Consider the following 19,445-nt stretch of genomic DNA (forward strand, 5'->3'; position numbering starts at 1 on the left):
TGAAGACAGACTTTACCGTTACTAAAATAGGAGATGGCGGCTGCTGCTGATAAGATTCTATATTCATAGGAGGGAGACGAGAAGGGAAGAACTTTGCTTCTAGCTCCTCCCTCCTCTGGTTTACATAGTATTGTATCAATAGCAACCAAAAATTGTGGCTAAAGCAACATTTTAGAGGAAAAATTACAATTTATTTTTTTCATTCCATTTTGTATTCATTTATGTGTAGCACCTGAAGGTTAAAAATGGTATAACTTTTGGGGAGTTTACAATATATAGGCCCTTCAAATTCCATTTAAATCTGAATCGGTCTCTAAAGAAACAGATTTTGTAAATGTCTTGAAAAAATGAAAAATTGCTGCTCCATTTTTAACCCTTCTAAAATCCTAATAAAATTAAATGATGTTTGAAATATGATGCAGATGTAAAGTAGACATGTGGGAAATGTTAGTTATTCATTATTTTGTACAGCATGACTAACTGGTTTAATTTGAGAATTTTTTAAAAAAATGCCAAAATTCCAACATTTTTTCACAAATAATTGCAAAAAATATGAACGTATATTTACCACTAACATAAAGTACAATGTATCACGAGAAAACAATCTCAGAATCACTAGGATGCGTGGAAGTGTTCCAGAGTTATTACCACATAAAGTGGACACTGGTCAGATTTAAAAAATTTGACCTGGTCATTAAGGTCAAAATTGGCTCGGTCACAAAGGGATTGAAGGGGGTATTATGTTCCATTTTGATCATAAGCCAGTCTTGATGAGGTGAATAAAGGAATGAGACGTGCCTAATTCATTATGAGACATATGCCACTTATTTAATTAGGAGCATCTCTTCAGTGACATTTGCCTCTGTGTGCCTCACAAGAATTATTACTCCAGTCAGGGGCTGGAGTAAGATTTCTGGTGTAATGAACGCCACCACTTTTAGTAAATTTGTCAGACAAGAACTAGTCACACCCCTTCCTGTCCTGGCTCTACTCATTTTGCCAAAGTTGCCTAGAACTGTGTGAAAGTGCCAAACGTCACAGAATTTTGCAACACTTGAAAGTGTTTTATGGCAAAATTCTGGCATAAATTCCATGATGAATCAGGGCCTTCATTCAGATAAAAAATGTTCAGACACAAGAAATCTGGGAAAAGATTACAATAATGTTCAGGTTATTAAACAAAAAGCTTATAATGAAAATCCCAAAAGAGCATCATGTGTTATGATTCAACTTGTAGATTCAACACACATTTGGCCTTTTAGGAGCTGTTGATCTGATAGGGGCCTGTACTTTCTGGAGAACCATCTGCATATTAAATAATCAATGGTTTATCCTTATGGAAACCAATCTCTTTATGGCAGTCCTTTTAGCTGAAGAGCTTGTTCATGTGAAACTTCTACACAAATAATGGTTGTCAAAACTAGACAACCATTGTCTAGGACCAAATCTCATGTGCAATTTCTGTACTGTTCATGAGCACTTTGTATGCTGTATTGAAATGAAAGGTTTTGTAACCATGCAGAAATTCAACTTTGGCAAATATATCCCTGGCAATAATATTATCTAGTGCAATATCGTTTAAAGTTAAAACGACATCATATGTATGATAATGTACATGCTTGACTCCGTGATACCTTATAAATTTAGTACTGGATTTTAAAGTGGCACCATTATATATTGTAATAGGGCATATATAAAGGGGTTGTCCAAATGAAGCTATAACTTAAACAGGAGGAAGAAAAGGCTACATTTTTATTTATCTATGACATATGCATTTCATTTATCTATGCCCTATGCATGCCTGGAACAATGAGCATATCAGATATGTTTGTCACCAGAGCTTTGTACATACACAGGTAACCTAGCTACTAGAAATGAGTGAATAAATTTGAGTGATATTAGCATATTTTTCAGACTAGTCTCACCTTACCATAAGACACACCCCAGGTTTAGACAGCAGAAAATAGGAAAAATATTTTTCCTATTAATTAAAACTTCCCTGGCGGTGTAAAGTGGAGAAGTCATTATCACTAATTTTAATGTATTAGAGTAGAATAGGGAGGTAATAAATCTATTATTAGTGTCTCTCTGCAGTGTGTATTATACATATGCCCATATACATACAGTCGCAGCTCTGCTACATATGCACATATAGAAGCACACAGCACTGCTACATGCACATATAGACACACACAGCTCTGCTACAGCACACTACATGCAAATAAAGACACACACAGCTCTGCTACATGCACATATAAACACATATAGTTCTGCTACACTCACATTTACATACAGCTCTGCTATATGCTCATTCACATACACACACACTACATTTCCACATTTTACAATTTCTGATCGGGACCTGAACAGAGACTGCATGAGTTGAATAGCTGAAGGATCTTTCACACAATTAACTCATGGACCTTCCAGGTCATGTGATCAGTCACCTGATCTGAAAGGTCCTTGAATTAAATGGGTGAAAGGTCCTTTAGTTGCTCAGCTTGAGCAGCTTCTGTTCTGGTCCTGGTGGCTTCCTCTCCTGCTCTGCACTGATCAAATATATAAGTGCAGTTCAGGAACAGAGAGCGGGGTTCTCTGTGATTGGGAAAGACACTGTCAGCATTCTCCTCCATCACAGGAAGCTGCCTCATTACTATAAGACACACACACTTTTTAACAAGAGTTTTTCTTGTTAAAAAGTGCATCTTATAGTCTGAAAAATACAGTAAATTTTATCCACCTTGTTGTCCACCTCTGTGGACCCTCCAATTCTCACTGTCACTTGTCTTATACTTGTCGCATCCTCTGAGCCCAGCCACTCATACTGAAATCACCACATGTTGAAATCCTTCAACACTGAGCCAGAATTTTTGCTCTAAGGAGGCCCTGGATAGTTCTGCACATTCATGCAAAAAGTCATGGCACATAACGTGACATCATGACATCATGACATTCCGTATGATTCTGCAGAACTCTCCCGGGCCTTATCAGACCTGGAAGTCCCAGTTCAGTATGATGGGCCCAAGAATTTCAGTATGAGCAGCAGGGATCAGAAGATGTGACGAGGACCAGATGGATGACGATGAAAAGCAGAGACGAGAGACGTGATTGGTGAGGTAAGTATAAGGATTTTTTTATTTTTTAAATGTTATGCTTATCATGCTCTGAGGTCTGGAAAAACTTCAGAGCAAAGTAAGGGGCATTAAATTGGCAAGAAATAACTTCTCAGAAAATCTAAATTCCTGAGAATTTGTGTAAATAGGAGAATTAGAATTTCTGCTCATTTCCATCAATAATATACTGAAAGAAGGATTTAAAAAGTAAACTTGAAGTATTTCATTGTAATTCATAAAACGAAAGACGTGGTATATGTGTAAAAATTCTAAAGCCGGTTATGATTGTTATAATCTTAAACAACTGGAAGTTAAGTTTCAGTGTTGAATGCTCATGTTGCTGCGGGCACCACTTATTTGGGAGCAAAGAGCTACAAACTGAATATCTTCTCAACAGCCAGATCTCATTGCTGGCAAATGTTTATTGTATAGCATAGCCTGTCCACATTTTATAATTATCTTTCCAGAAACAGACGGTAGAACAGTCACTGTGTTATTAACTGAACATACTGACAAGACATTAGTTTCATACCACTGTCTGTGAAACTAAATCTAATGTGACAATCAATATGGCTGTAGCCCCTTGTTGTCACTTTTGAAAAAATGGCAGCCATAAATGGATAAATTCAAATATATTTGTAAGTAAAAGCATGCCATAATCAAACTTTAATTATGACTCCAATTTATGATTAATGGAATTTTCACCTTTTTTGAGAAATTTGGATTTAATAATTAGCATATCCAATTTCCAAAATATGAGGAGGGCAGAGTTAAAGTTTTCCCCTCCAAAAATGAAATGTAAATATTCAAGGTGATTAAATATTTATGGCAAAATGAATTTCAGGTAACATCAGCCAGTGATTCTTTTGAGAATACAGAATAAAGGGTGAATAGATAAGCTAAATATATTTCAGTTAATTTTTCTTTAAAGGAAAATATTATACATTGAGCAAGAATATATTTAAATGTATCCTTGACATATATGTTATTTTAATTATGAATCACATCAATCTACTTTTCAAGTAAGAAAAGGATGCTGCATTATATTATTTTTTCTTGGAACAATCATTGACTTTCTCAGAGGCTGTCATTTAGCTAATAGCAGCAAATATATCATTAATACTGTACTTTACTTATTATGTATAGAACAAAGCATTCATCTTAAAAACTTGCTAGTAGGTTGTAGTGCCAGTTACTATAGCTACTATGCTAAATAATGTCATTAACCACTATTTTTAGAGTATGCTACCACAGGCAGATTGATTGTTAGGAAATCTACATGTACAATAAAAGTCTGATTATCTTTGACATTAATACTAATTTCTACATGAAAACTCCCTTTTAACATCTAACACACATTATTCCCTTTTATTTAGATATTTGCATTCCATCACAGAGTTTAAGCTAGCAATCTCCCAGTTGGCACAGGACTGGGATGCATCTTTGATACAGTAACTGCTTCTTTTTTCTAAATGAATAGAGCCTTTATACTCTATCAAAGGCCCATTTTAAATAATTGTCTGCGTTGTCTGTGACCAGGATAGTTGTTCCAGGACCAACATATAGGTGACCTATCCATAGAATAGAGCATCAACACAAGAATGGTTGGGGTCCGACACTCGGCATTCCCACTTATCAGCTGAACTGCTATGGAAGTGGCCAGCTGTAATCATTGTAGGAAGCAGAACACAGCAGCAGCTCCATACATTGTTTATTGGCTGCAGTGACCAAAACATCAAAATGTTATTCCCGTACAAACCCTTTAAAGGGAATCTAATAACAGTTTTTTATTATTTAATTTGAAAGCAGCATGATGTAGGGGCTGAGAGCCTGAATTCAATGATGCATCACTTACTAGGCTAAGTTTTGCGGTTTCAGTAAAATCAATGTTTTATCAGGAAGAGATTATCAATACAGCACTAGGTGTCTTGTGCCTACTAGTCAACTTGTTCTGTATAAGCCCGCCTCCACCACTGATTGGCAGCTTTCTGAGAACACTCTACTGCTAATCAGTAGTGTGTGCAGGGTTATACAGAGATCAGCATTCTTATCACTTTTAGATCTGGAGCAGACAAAACATGTGAATGTATCAAAATGACATCAAGCAGTTCAGTAAGTGATACATCACTGGAATCAGGGTCTCAGCCCATGCATCATTCTACTCTCAGATTACATAACAAAAACCTGCTGACATATTCTCTTTAAATATGTTAAAAGATTAGACTCTGTGGTCACTTTGACTAGAAGTGATTTCATTTCAATGACAGATGCAGACAGAACACTCCTTGGAGAAGAAGGAGCATCACTCAGGGAAAACACTGCAACTGTATTACATGACATGGTGTATCCGCTACCACTACATATTGCATATCACTGCCATAAACAGGTGCTGTCAATGGACTAAAATGTAATTAAGCCGATGTAATTAGGCTGTTAAGAAGAAAACTATTTCTGGAATTTTAATTTGTGGACTTAATATAAATTTCCATCATCTCTGCTCTATTTCAAATTACTTCAAGTCTTTGAATCTATATCACAAGATAACATCCCCAATTGGGAGTACAGGCAGTGTTTTAAATGTACAGTTATATTAAATCTATGATCAGCATTCAATAGATTTGGAATTCAGTTTGTGTTGCTAGAAATTGTACAAATAGTAACAATTAAACTAAGTGAATATTTCAGTGACATTTGTTGTAAATCTTAAAGATGCCACTATAAAACATACCCTTGATGATCTCATACATATATCTAATTAGATCTATATCCATCCTAGAATGTCACACTGTGCTTATAAGCTTAAGATAGCATATTTTGTGTGGGGAACATCTGTTTCATAAATTATACATTATTATAGCTTAAAAATCACATGATACTATTCACTCCTGAGATGAAAGAAGCAATCCTGATCTACAGATCACCGGTGCAAAAAGATATATATCTTACATAGCACAAATATTTTATAGGTAGTGCTTACTTGGAGACATGCACATAAGGTAATCAATTGTAGAAAATTGCTAGAAGCAAACCTTTGTGTCTGAGAATACAAAAATCAAATCTCATTAGAGGTCAGCAGATGCGCACTATAAGTGGCAATGCAAGCACACATTTCAATAAGACTCTTCGTTAAAACAGAATTTAAAATAAATTCATTAAATGATCTGAACTTTGTAACAGATTGCATGTTGAAAATCTAAAATTTGGAGACTCCCTGGTACATGAATGGGATTAGGAGATTTAGATTTAATTTAATAGCATATGTACAGAGCAGTATATATGGAACGCTACATACAATTATCTCAATGTATATAAATAAATAAACTCTTAATGTGAAGCTACACTGCTGGGAGACAACACTATTGTTAAGAACTATATGAACTGTGTTTGCACAGCACACCTGATGAATAATTCAGAAAAATTAACATTAATATTTGACCTTGTTAAAAATAAATCTGCATCTTGTCATTACAGCTTTTGCAGGGTTTTCATAATTATGATGGCTATGTTTAGACAGCTATTCTATAGTAACGTAGTAATATTTGTAAACTGCTCAAAAAAATAAAGGGAACACTCAAATAACACATCCTAGATCTGAATGAATGAAATATTCTCATTGAATACTTTGTTCTGTACAAAGTTGAATGTGCTGACAACAAAATCACACAAAAATCATCAATGGAAATCAAATTTATTAACCAATGGAGGCCTGGATTTGGAGTCACCCCCAAAATTAAAGCGGAAAAATCCACTACAGGCTGATCCAACTTTGATGTAATGTCCTTAAAACAAGTCAAATGAGGCTCAGTATTATGTGTGGCCTCCACGTGCCTGTATGACCTCCCTACAACACCTGGGCATGCTCCTGATGAGGTTGCGGATGGTCTCCTGTGGGATCTCCTCCCAGACCTGGACTAAAGCATCCGCCAACTCCTGGACAGCCTGTGGTGCAACGTGACGTTGGTGGATGGAGTGAGACATGATGTCCCAGATGTTCTCAATTGGATTCAGGTCTGGGGAATGGGCGGGCGAGTCCGTAGCTTTAATGTTTTCATCTTGCAGGAACTGTTGACACACTCCAGCCACATGAGGTCTGGCACTGTCCTGCATTAGGAAGAACCCAGGGCCAACCGCACCAGCATATGGTCTCACAAGGGGTCTGAGGATCTCATCTCGGTACCTAATGCCAGTCAGGCTACCTCTGGCGAGCACGTGGAGGGCTGTGCGGCCCTCCAAAGAAATACCACCCCACACCATTACTGACCCACTGCCAAACTGGTCATGCTGAAGGATGTTGCAGGCAACAGATCGCCCTCCACAGCATCTCAAGACTCTGTCATGTCTGTCTCATGTGCTCAGTGTGAACCTGCTCTCATCTGTGAAGAGCACAGGGTGCCAGTGGCGACTTTATCAATCCTGGTGTTCTGTGGCAAATGTCAAGCGCCCTGCACGGTGTTAGGCTGTGAGCACAACCCCAATCTGTGGATGTCAGGCCCTCATACCACCCTCATGGAGTTGGTTTCTAACCATTTGTGCAGACATATGCACATTTGTGGCCTGCTAGAGGTCATTTTGCAGGGCACTGGCAGTGCTCCTCCTGTTCCTCCTTGCACAAAGGAGGAGGTAACGGTCCTGTTGCTGGGTTGTCGCCCTCCTATGGCTCCCTCCACATCTCCTGGTATCTGCTCCATGCTCTGGACATTGTGCTGACAGACACAGCTACCCTTCTTGCCACAGCTCGCACAGCTTGCATCCTGGATGAACTGCACTACCTCAGCAACTTCTGTGGGTTGTACTGTAGACACCGCATCATGCTACTGTACCTCTAGGGGTAAGAGCAATCGCAAAATGAAAAAGTGACCAAAGTAACAGCCAAAAAGGATGAGAACAGAGAAATGGTCTGTGGTCACCACCTGCAGAACCAATCCTTTATAGGGGGTATCTTTCTAATTGCCTATCATTTCTACCAGTTGTCTGTTCCATTTGCACAACAACAGGAGAAATTGATCCACAATCAGTGTTGCTTCATAACTGGACAGGTAGATTTCACAGAAGAGTTATGGACTTGGAGCTACATTGTGTTGTTTAAGTGTTCCCTTTATTTTTTTGAGCAGTGTATTTCCACTGCTGAGTTGATGTGCTAAAACGTATCGGTAACATCCATGCTTTAGATAAAATTGCTAGAAGCTCACAAAGGGCTGAAAATGCCAGGATCCCACAAACAGGAAGTTTGGACGGGACTTCTGCTGTAAATCAGGTTTTTTAGAAGATACTGCAGTTGTTTCCTTTTCAGCCAATTCATATAGGCTTTAATGTAATATCAGAAACTTCTTACTTACGGATTGTCGCTTGACACTAACCTTGCACTTTGATACATAGTGAACAATGAATAAGTGAAGTTCTTTCTAGAAAGAGAAGAGTATCTGACCTGCATATCCTGTAACATGTATTTTTGCCACATTTAAAACTCTCAGTACTTATGGGATGCAATTGGTTTACAAAATTATTACAAAAGAGATCCAGCTGGATCCTCTTCTATTATCTGATGACTATCTCTGTCTCCAGCAGTGATGTTGCTCCATGCTCTGGACCAAACTAGGCAATGACGGTGAGCTGGCTTTACTTTATTCTCTTTGTCTAATAGATGGTGCCTCTGGTAGACCAGATACCACTATTAGACTTCGGGTTGCATTGGGGCCATTGTCTCCCTACGATTGTGCTGCAGTGAGAAGATGGAGTCACAAAGGAAACAATCTCTATTAATCTCTATTAAACTACTTACAAGATGTGGTTGTTACTGACTGTGACATGCAAGGGGTAATGGAGTCCCTGCATACCCTGCCAGAACAAATTTCTTTCTGTGCTAGCAGCAGGGAATAAGCAGCGCTGGACAGTGGAAGATAAAAAGTGGCACGTCCATTAGAACATGAAAAGGAGGCACTATGACCGGATGTGGTTAAACAGTCAAATACGACACCATATGCTATAAGCACTATTTTATCTTCATTACACTATTTTACAACAGTATAAGAATGCCTAGCCTCAGTAATGTTCAGCTTGAAGAGTTTAGAATTCAAATGCACCATTTTTCATCGTCTGCCAAAGTTTAAATTACATGAGATCAAAGAGGGTAAGCAATTTACAATTTATTAACTGAATAATCAGTACAGAAGGCTTGTGAGGTGAGCCAACTGTCGATTAATCTTCTCAGAAACAATTTCAAGTGGTGAGTGCAGCCTTAGGAAAATCTAAGCCAACTTAATGGCTGAGCAAAAGTAGGAATATTTTTTATTATCCAGACAATTAATGGACATATTACACATATTTGGTAAAATACGGACAGTGATAATACTGTCCATATATTATTTAAAGTTCTTAAAATATATTTCATATTATGTACTAAAACATTTTATGTACCATTTCCTAAAAAGGATCTGTCATTTTTTAATTTGATCTTAAAAATATTTTGTCATCAGCTTTACATAGAATTAATCGACATGTGAGTCTTGAAAATACAAGGTAAAAGATACCTCTATGGTCCCAAAGCACTGATGCAGCACTAAGAAATCTCATTCAGAATGCATAAGCAAATGATGTTGGAAGTGCATTGGGAGCAATGAATCAGTTTTCTTCATTATTCCCTGTCCAGCGCCACCTTCATCTCCTTGATTGACAGCTCTACTCTGCCAGCCAAATGCCTAGTACAGCAGTAGGTGGAGTTATCAAGCAATGACTGTATTTTTAAGACCAACATGGCTATGTATTTTTGGGTGGTATAATGTTGATGACAGATTGCCTTTAATCTCTCACTAAAATTGATGTAAGATTTATAATAAGAGATCTTTATTTCTTAAAACTAAAAGGATCATAACTCGTTTTAATTTTGGCTTGTGTAAAATTGCACATCAGGGCTATTTCTATGCATGCCGTTTTGGTCTTTGGGCAGGGGGTGAGAAAAAAAGTATATAGACAGGACAGCATGAGATTTCAAATTATCCTTTCTTTGAAGTAGAACATTGTTTAAAAACAGGCAATGAAATGTTTTATCTCACAAAAAGAATCAGCTGTGATCCCATGCTGTAATGTCTGTATAGTCTTTTGCTTCCTCCCCTGCCCAGGAGCTGTGGTATGATCAGACATGTTCCTGCACAGTCTGACACAGCCATTACACAGTACACAGCAGGGGCGCATTTATAAGATTATCAAAGCGCAGGAACATCTTTATTAACACGTCCAATCTTGAAAATTACTGTATTATTATTCCAAGATATATTAACTTTGGGTGTGGGAAAACCCCTTTAAGCCTTGATCATTCCTAAGACTTGATCATACAGTGCAGTGCATTTTGGTGCTGTTCTTGAATCCTATGTTAGCAAAATCAAGGAGAAGGACCCATAGCTTTCACGTAGTATTTTATTGTCTAAATAATGCACCTAAAGCTGCAGAAAATGTACAATGAACATTTTGAGCACTGACTTTATGAGTGGCAACCACAGCAGAGCATTCACACAACTACTTACTATTTGTTTCAAGACTTTCACACAGTTCCGTTTTCACTTCACCATTTGGTCTGTCATTCCCTTTTTGGATCAGCTTACTCTGCATGGTGGCAGCTGTCACAACAGCCTTGAAGCTCCTCTTTCTTTTTTGAACATTTTGTTCTGGGTGGAAAATGATAATGTAAACCTTGGGCATGTAGAGCATTCCCAGAGATACAGATGCACTTAAACTCATGGACACTGTTAATGTAGTAGTCTGGATATACATCTAGAACAAAAAATAAGAAACAGAAAACAAAATTAGTAATTAGCAGAAAAACAGATAAACAGCGTAGGACAAGAAATAGCTTGAGAAAGGTTCCATAGATAGAGTTGAAACGTATCGTATATGATTAAAGCATCCTTTTCAGTTTTTCACCAATTGGATGTGATGCCTCATCATTCTTCTGGATATTTGTGATGAATTAGACTTTGTAACCAAGGAGTGCTATCTAAAGAACAAAAAGTGTCAGGTAGAGATGAACGAATCTATTCTAATTGAATCAAATTTTTGTTTAAGTTTTAGGAATTCACTGATTATTTTGAGTGATTCAATTAAAATGGCTGCTACCAAATTTACACATTACCAAAGATTGTATCAGCCAGAGAATGCTCACATTACCTCGGGTGCAACCAGACAATCTTTCCCGTAATGCCTTGCAGCTGTAAGATCACGTGATAAAGCGCAGCCAATAAAGAGGGACTATCATAGACTACATAAAAGCAGAGTCAGAATATTCAGAAGTCATTTTTTGGGAATCTGGATAGTTAAAGGTCATCACAGCTCACAACTTAGCTAGGGTAAGTAAATCATAAAACACTGAGGAAACTGTACAGATAGTGGGAAAAAGCTTATCAATTAAACAGACTAGTGTTTCGGGAAAGAAAATAATATAGATTTAATTGATAGGGAGAGAGAAATGGAAGAGTCATTGTGTGAGGTAGGACTAGAGAGGTGGGGAACTAGCAGCTGCTGTTTGCATGATCAGTGTATTTATATTGCTGCTGCAATTCAATCAGACTTTTTTATGCAGAAACAAACCACCAATATTGCTGAGAAAAAAACAACAACATTTAACTATGTGACTGTTTCAAACAGTGTACACTTCATTAACTTTTTCCTCACCTGTTTTTTTCTTCATCTAATTTAACATATATATACGTCACACCAACACTGACTTATTACCGCTGTTATTTTTTTGTTGCCTAACTACCATTTTTTTGTTTGCTTATTTTTGTGAAGAGGGAATTACAGTACTTTGCACAAGTTTTAGATAAAAAAAAATGCTGCAAAAGTAAGAATGTTTTAAAAAATAAAGGTTTTACTAGTTAATTCTTCTTGTTCTAGCTTAGATTCCTTGTTCTTCTTTATGCTGAAGGTAATTCATAATTATATTATGATATTGGCTGTATATTTGGGATTGTTGTCATGCTTGAGAATAAATTTGGAACCAATGATGAACTCCCTGATGGTATTGCAAGATGCATAAGAGTCTGCTTGTATTTCTCATCAATGAGAAAATCATTCATTTTAACCAAATCTGCAACTTCATTTGCTGAAATGCTGAATCAAACTTACAGGAACCTCCTCTACGCTTCACTCTTGCCTGAAAGCACTCATTATTGTACAGCTCTTCAGTCCTTCAGCTGAAACCGCTTTCATTACAGCCAAATCTTTCAAATTTTGACTCATCAGTACATTACACTTCTGCCACCCAGTTTTTTTTCATGCATAGTTGAGTCAATTGGCCTTGCTCCCACATCAAAGGTATGTTTCTTTCACACAATTCTTCCATGAAGACCTCTTCTGGCCTGACTTATCAGTAGAAGAGCATGCCTGGGTCCTACTGGTCAATTCTAAGATGATGGCACTGCTAGACACCTTCAAATTTTGAAGGGAAGTAAACGTGGTGAGTTTTTTATCTGCTGCACTAAATTTCCTTGACTTACAGTACTCCACAGTGCCCTTTTCTTGATGTCCTCAATGCTGAGAAAAACAGACAGATACCTTTCTATTGTGCATTACCATCAGGGAGGCATCGGATTGGCCCCATATTTATTCTTCAGTAGGACAACAACCCCAAACAAAGCGCGAATGTCATTAAGTACTATCTTCAATGTAAAGAAGACAAGAGTCCTGAAAGTGTCCATATGGCTTCCCCAGAGCCCTGATCACAACAGCATCTAGTCTGTGTGGGATTTCAAGAAGAGACAGATAAATATGCACAAGCTTATATTCACAAAAGTGCTGTGGATAGTTCTCAAAGATGGTTGGGTTCAGTTATGCATGTACCACACTGACACATGGGTACAAGGAGTAAGGAAGACTTACTATCGAAAGAAACCGCACCTATACCCAACTGGTCACTGTACAGACTAGTCAATCCCTAGTCGCACAAATAAAAACACCACCTCGGACCTGACTCCCTAAAAGATCATTGAGGGGTTTCTTGTGCCTCCTGAGGTACCAGAGGGGAAGCCACAACACACTGCCAACAAGGGGTGAGGAAGGTGTGCAGGTGGACAAGAAGACCCAGGATGAGAAACTTAAAGCACACTCAAAAAAGGAGAGAGGGGGAATAGTAAGGAGAAACAAAAAATAAATGAAGCTGTAATAACATTCCAGAAACCTAAAACTGGTAAAAGGAAAAACGGGCCGGCATCCAGAACGTTATATGGCAAACCAAAATTATTTCCACACCTGCCTAAAACTTTTGCACAGTGCTATATATTAAAATATATACATAAGAGAAGTAAAAAAATGCAGTCCATGGAGACCTCACATAGTTAATCACATATTTTCAGGGCAATTGCTTTAGAGTACTTTTGATTAGCTATCAATCAAATTAAAGTAAATTTTGCAAGGATGACAAATGAAAATTTCAGAAGATTCACTGATCACTAGTCACAGTCTATTATGTATCTCAGTGGTAACTATAAATAGTGACATGAAAAATTGGAGAAAAAAAGCAAAACAATAAAAATATATACAGTGGGGAAAAGAGTATTTGATATACTGACGATTTTTCAAGTTTTCTCAACTACAAAGAATGGAGATGTCTGTAATTTTTATCGTAGGTACATTTCAATTTTGAGAGACAGAATCAAAAAAAAAGAAAATCACATTGTATGATTTTTAAATAATTAAATTGCATTTTATTGCATGAAAGAAGTAGTTGATCATCTACCAACCAGCAAGAATTCTAGCACTTACAGACCCATTAGTTTCATTAAGAAGCCCTCCTCCTCTACACTCATTGCCTGTATTAATTGCACACACTTAATCACACTCCAACCTCTCCACCATGGCCAAAACCAAAAAGCTGTCTAAGGACACCAGGAACAAAATTGTAGACCTGCACAAGGCTTGGATGGGCTGAAGGACAATAGGCAAGCAGTTTAGTGAGAAGGCAACAACTGTTTGCACAATTTATAGAAATTGGGAGAAAGATAAGATGACTGTCAATCTTCCTTGTTCTGGGGCTCCATGCAAGATCTCGCCTCATGGGGTAAGGATGATTCTGAGAAAGGTCAAGAATCAGCCAAGAACTACATGGGAGCACCTGGTTAATGACCTGAAGAGAGCTGAAACCACAGTCTAAAACATTACCATTAATAAGACACTACGCCGTCATGGATTAAAATCCTGCAGGGCATGCAAGATCCCCCTAATCACACCAGCACATGTCCAGGCCCATTTGAAGTTCACCAATGACCATCTGAATGATCCAGAGGAGGCATGGGAGAAGGTTATGTGGTCAGATGATACCAAAATATAACTTTTTGGTATTAACTCCATTCGCCATGTTTGGAAGCAGAAGAAGGATGAGTACAACCACAAGAACACCATCCTAACCGTGAAGCATGGTGGGGGAAACATCACTCTTTAGGGTTGATTTTCTGCAATGGGGGCCAGACGACTGCACCGTATGGATGGGGTCATGTATCGTGAGATTTTGGCCAACAACCTCCTTCCGTCAGTAAGAGCATTGAAGATGGGGCATGGCTGGGTCTTCCAGCATGACAATGACCTGAAACACACAGCCAGGCTAACTAAGGAGTGGCTCTGTAAGAAACAAGGTCCTGGAGTGGCCTAGCTAGTCTCCAGACCTTAACCCAATAGAAAATCTTTTGAGGGAGGTGAAACTCAATGTTGCCCAGCGACAGAGTCAAAGCCTGAAAAATCTGCAGAAGATCTGTATGGAGGAGTGGGCCAAAATCCCTGCTGCAGTGTGTGTAAACTTGGTCAAGAACTACAGGAAACATCTGACCTCTGTAATTGCAAACAAAGGTTTCTGTACCAAATATTAAGTTCTGTTTCCTATTGTATCAAATACTTATTTCATGCAATAAAATGCTTATTAATTATGTAAAAATCATACAATGTGATTTTCTGGATTTATTTTTAAAGATTCTGTCTATCACAGTTGAAGTGTACCTATGATAAAAAATTACAGATCTCTCCATTCTTTGTAGGTGGCAAAACTTGAAAAGTCAGCAGTGTATCAAATACTTATTTTCCGCACTTGAATTTTGTATGTTCAACTTTTGCAACCAATTGTAATGCTCAGATGTATGTGAAATGCATTTAGAGCAATGTTGCAGACGAAGGCTGAACATCTTTTAGTAAGCTCTTACTCATATCGTACAACTTTTTCTATTAGTAGGATTATTACAAAACATTTCTATATGTTAATATAGTATAATTTATTGGAGTAATTTATATATATTTTGGCTTAAGCCCTAAAAGAATTATTGTGAGCTGAGCCTGTGGTGGCTGTTGGAATTAGTTTACAAAATGTTTTTTTTAATATGATTTATTAATGTTTGGTGTATGTAATCACTAATGTGAGCTAAACAATTAAAAGTTTTAATAGATTATCTGTTTTTCTATGTAGGTTTGATATTAAAAGTGCTGTCATGGTGATAAACATGATGAACAGCTGGTGCTGAATCTGAATTGGATTGAAACACCTTAGGCTTCATTTACACATAAGTATTTTTGATAAGTAATTCAACATTATGCCAAAACCAGGAGTGTCTCAAAAGCACAGAACAGGTGTCAACCTTTCAATTATACTTTTTTTTTGTAAGTTCCACTCCTGGTTTTGGCATACAAACACTGATGAAAAATTCTTAACAAATACTAATGTGTGAATAAGCCCTAAAATTGCATTTTATATAAAATATTGCTCATCATTAGTTGTATGGTCTGAAAATGAAAACGTTAGTACATGATCTAATGAGATGTTCTGCCTTGAAGCCTCTGGAGAAATTCTACTGCTAAGTGTAGCCCGCACAATTTAATAGAGTTTTCAATAAATTTAATTTTAACATTATAATTCCCAGATGCCTTTATGAATAAAATTGAAAACAACTTCAAACTTTAGCCTTATGTAACGTCTATCACTTGTCAAATTAACTATTGTTTGAAAAACTGTCCACATAGTGGAACAAGATGTAACTGAATTTTGTTTAGTTCTCTTAGGAAGCCTTGGTTTGAGATAGAAAAAAGTGTTAATGAATGTAAAAAGTAAATTAAAAAACAATTTTGTAATATACATCAGTATAGTATACAGTTCAGAATAAATGTGATCCCAAACTTTATGTAAAATTTTCCCAATAAAAGCTCAATGCACAAAAAAAAGCAAGTCACACAGTATGTCTAAAGCACAATTAGCATCCACATTTTTGGCATTTCTGTAGCGATGAGAGCCCACCTAATTAACAGGTGCATGTCTCCAGAAGCACGGGCTGTGCATAACGTACTGGGCACTACAACATACTGGTCACTATAATGTACTAGTGACTACAACATACTGGTCACTACAATGAAAGTTTACAATTTTCACTCAGCAACATCCATTGCTGCTTGTTTCTTGAAAACACCCATGGAGTCCAAATCGTCACTACACCTGTAGATAAATTCCCAAAGAGGTATAATTTCAAAATGGGGTCACTAAAGGGGGTATTCTGCTCTTCTAGAACTTAGTGGCTCTGTATATGGAGTCTGCAAATTATTCTTGAAAATCTGCGCTCAAGGAGGCAAATAGTGCTCCCTCAATCCCGAGTCTCGCCATACGGCTAAGTAGTACTGTACATATGGGGTATTTGTACATTCACTGCCAAATTCTTCACTGCCAAATCACTGCATCCATAGATGAATTAATTTAGAGGTGTAGTTTGTAAAAAAGGGTCACTTATGGGAAGTTCGGTTGTTCTGGCACCTCAGGGGCTCTGCCAAAATGACATGGTACCCTCAAATGAGTCCAACAAAATCTGAACTCCAATATGGCACTTCCTCCCTTCTGAGCTTAACACTGTGCCTCAAAAATAGTTTTCCACCATATATGGAGTATAGGTCTACTCAGGAGAAAATGCATAACAAATATTGGAGTCCATTTTATCCTGCTTTCCTCGTGAAAATGAAAAAATTTGGGGCTAAAACAATACTTTTGTGGAAAAATATATATTTTTCCATTTTTACAGATCAACGTTGCAAAATTCTGTGACAAACCTAGGGGTTTAAGGTGCTCACCACAGGTTTAGATAAATTCCTTGAGGGATCTAGTTTCCAAAATGGGGTCTTTTGTAGGGAGTTTCCACTATTTAGGCACATCAAGGGATCTCCAAATGTGACATGACACCTGCAGATCATTCCATCAAAGTCTGCATTCCAAAACATCACTCCTTCCTTTCTGAGCCCTGCCATGCGCCCAAACAGTAGTTTTACTCCACATATGGGGTATCTCAGTACTCACAAGAAGATGCACAACACATTTTAGGGTTAATTTTCTCATGTCACCCTTATGAAAATAAAAATATTGGAGGCTAAAAGAACATTTTTGTGGGTAAAAGGTGATTTTTTTTTATTCTCCCATCTCAACATAATAATCTTCTGTGAAGTACCTGGGGATTCAAAGTGTTCATCACACATCTAGATAAGTTCCTTGAAGTGTCTAGCTTCCAAAATGGTGTCACTTGTTTTGGGTTTCTACTGTTTAAGTACATCAGGGGCTCTTCAAACTCGACATCACATCCACTAATGATTCCAGAAAATTTTGCATTCAAAAACTCAAATAGCGCTCATTCCCTTCAGAGCCCTACCGTGCAGCCAAGCAGTAGTTTCCCCCCCATATGGGGTATCTGCGTACTCAAGAAACATTGTACAACAAATGTCCCTGTCCATTTTCTCCTGTAACGCTTGGGAAAAAGTAAAAAAATGTGGGTCTAAAATAAAAATTTTGTGATTAAAAAGTTAAATGTTCATTTTTTCCTTCCACATTCCATTAATTCCTGTGAAGCACCCAAAGGGTTAATAAACTTCTTGAATTTGGTTTGAACACCTTGAGTGCTGTAGTTTTTAGAAAGGTGTCACTTTTGGGTATTTTCTGTCATATACAGTACAGACCAAAAGTTTGGACACACCTTCTCATTTAAAGAATTCTCTTTATTTTCATGACTATGAAAATTGTACATTCACACTGAAGGCATCAAAACTATGAATTAACACATGTTGAATTATATACTTAAAAAAATGGGTGAAACATCTGAAAATATGTCTTATATTCTAGGTTCTTCAAAGTAGCCACCTTTTGCGTTGAAGACTGCTTTCCACACTCTTGGCATTCTCTTGATAATGAGCTTCAAGTGGTAGTCACCGGAAATGGTCTTCCAACAATCTTGAAGGAGTTCCCAGAGATACTTAGCACTTGTTGGCCCTTTTGCCTTCACTCTGCGGTCCAGCTCACCCCAAACTATCTCGATTGGGTTCAGGTCTGGTGACTGTGGAGGCCAGGTCATCTGGCATAGCACCCCATGACTCTCCTTCTTGGTCAGATAGCCCTTACACAGCCTGGAGGTGTGTTTGGGGTCATTGTCCTGTTGAAAAATAAATGATGGTCCAACTAAACACAAACCGGATGGAATAGCATGCCGCTGCAAGATGCTGTGGTAGCCATGCTGGTTCAGTATGCCTTCAATTTTGAATAAATCCCCAACAGTGTCACCAGCAAAGCACCCCCACATCATCACACCTCCTCCTCCATGCTTCACGGTGGGAACCAGGCATGTAGAGTACATCCGTTCACCTTTTCTGCGTTGCACAAAGACACGGTGTTTGGAACCAAAGATCTCAAATTTGGACTCATCAGACCTAAGCACAGATTTCCACTGGTCTAATGTTCATTCCTTGTTTTCTTTAGCCCAAACAAGTCTCTTCTGCTTGTTGCCTATCCTTAGCAGTGGTTTCCTAGCAACTATTTTACCATGAAGGCCTGCTGTACAAAGTCTCCTCTTAACAGTTGTTGAAGAGATGTGTCTGCTGCTAGAACTCTGTGCGGTATTGACCTGGTCTCTAATCTGAGCTGCTGTTAACCTGCGATTTCTGAGGCTGGTGACTCAGATAAACTTATCCTCAGAAGCAGAGGTGACTCTTGGTCTTCCTTTCCTGGGGCAGTCCTCATGTGAGCCTGTTCTTTGTAGCGCTTGATGGTTTTTGCAAATGCACTTGGGGACACTTTCAAAGTTTTCTCAATTTTTCGGACTGACTGACCTTCATTTCTTAAAGTAATGATGGCCACTCGTTTTTCTTTACTTAGCTGCTTTTTTCTTGCCAAAATACAAATTCTAACAGTCTATTCAGTAGGACTATCAGCTGTGTATCCACCAGACTTCTGCACAACACAACTGATGGCCCCAACCCCATTTATAAGGCATGAAATCCCACTTATTAAACCTGACAGGGCACACCTGTGAAGTGAAAACCATTTCCGGTGACAACCTCTTGAAGCTCATC

The 19,445-nt window shown here is 37.9% G+C and overlaps 1 protein-coding gene across 2 annotated transcripts in view; it reads right to left on the reverse strand.

Annotated features, from left to right (window-relative positions):
- Positions 1-19,445, reverse strand: part of GRM8 (glutamate metabotropic receptor 8) — a 1,775,795-nt gene that overhangs the window by 35,660 nt on the left and 1,720,690 nt on the right. For both annotated transcript variants that reach the window (XM_073652085.1, XM_073652084.1), the window contains exon 10: positions 10,631-10,877. In XM_073652085.1, the coding sequence (XP_073508186.1) occupies positions 10,631-10,877 (247 nt within the window). The remainder of the gene's footprint in view (positions 1-10,630; positions 10,878-19,445) is intronic.

The sequence above is a fragment of the Phyllobates terribilis genome, unplaced genomic scaffold (assembly GCF_046119375.1).
Source record: "Phyllobates terribilis strain yellow unplaced genomic scaffold, ASM4611937v1 Scaffold_11__3_contigs__length_659146591, whole genome shotgun sequence".
NCBI classification, from domain to species: domain Eukaryota; kingdom Metazoa; phylum Chordata; class Amphibia; order Anura; family Dendrobatidae; genus Phyllobates; species Phyllobates terribilis.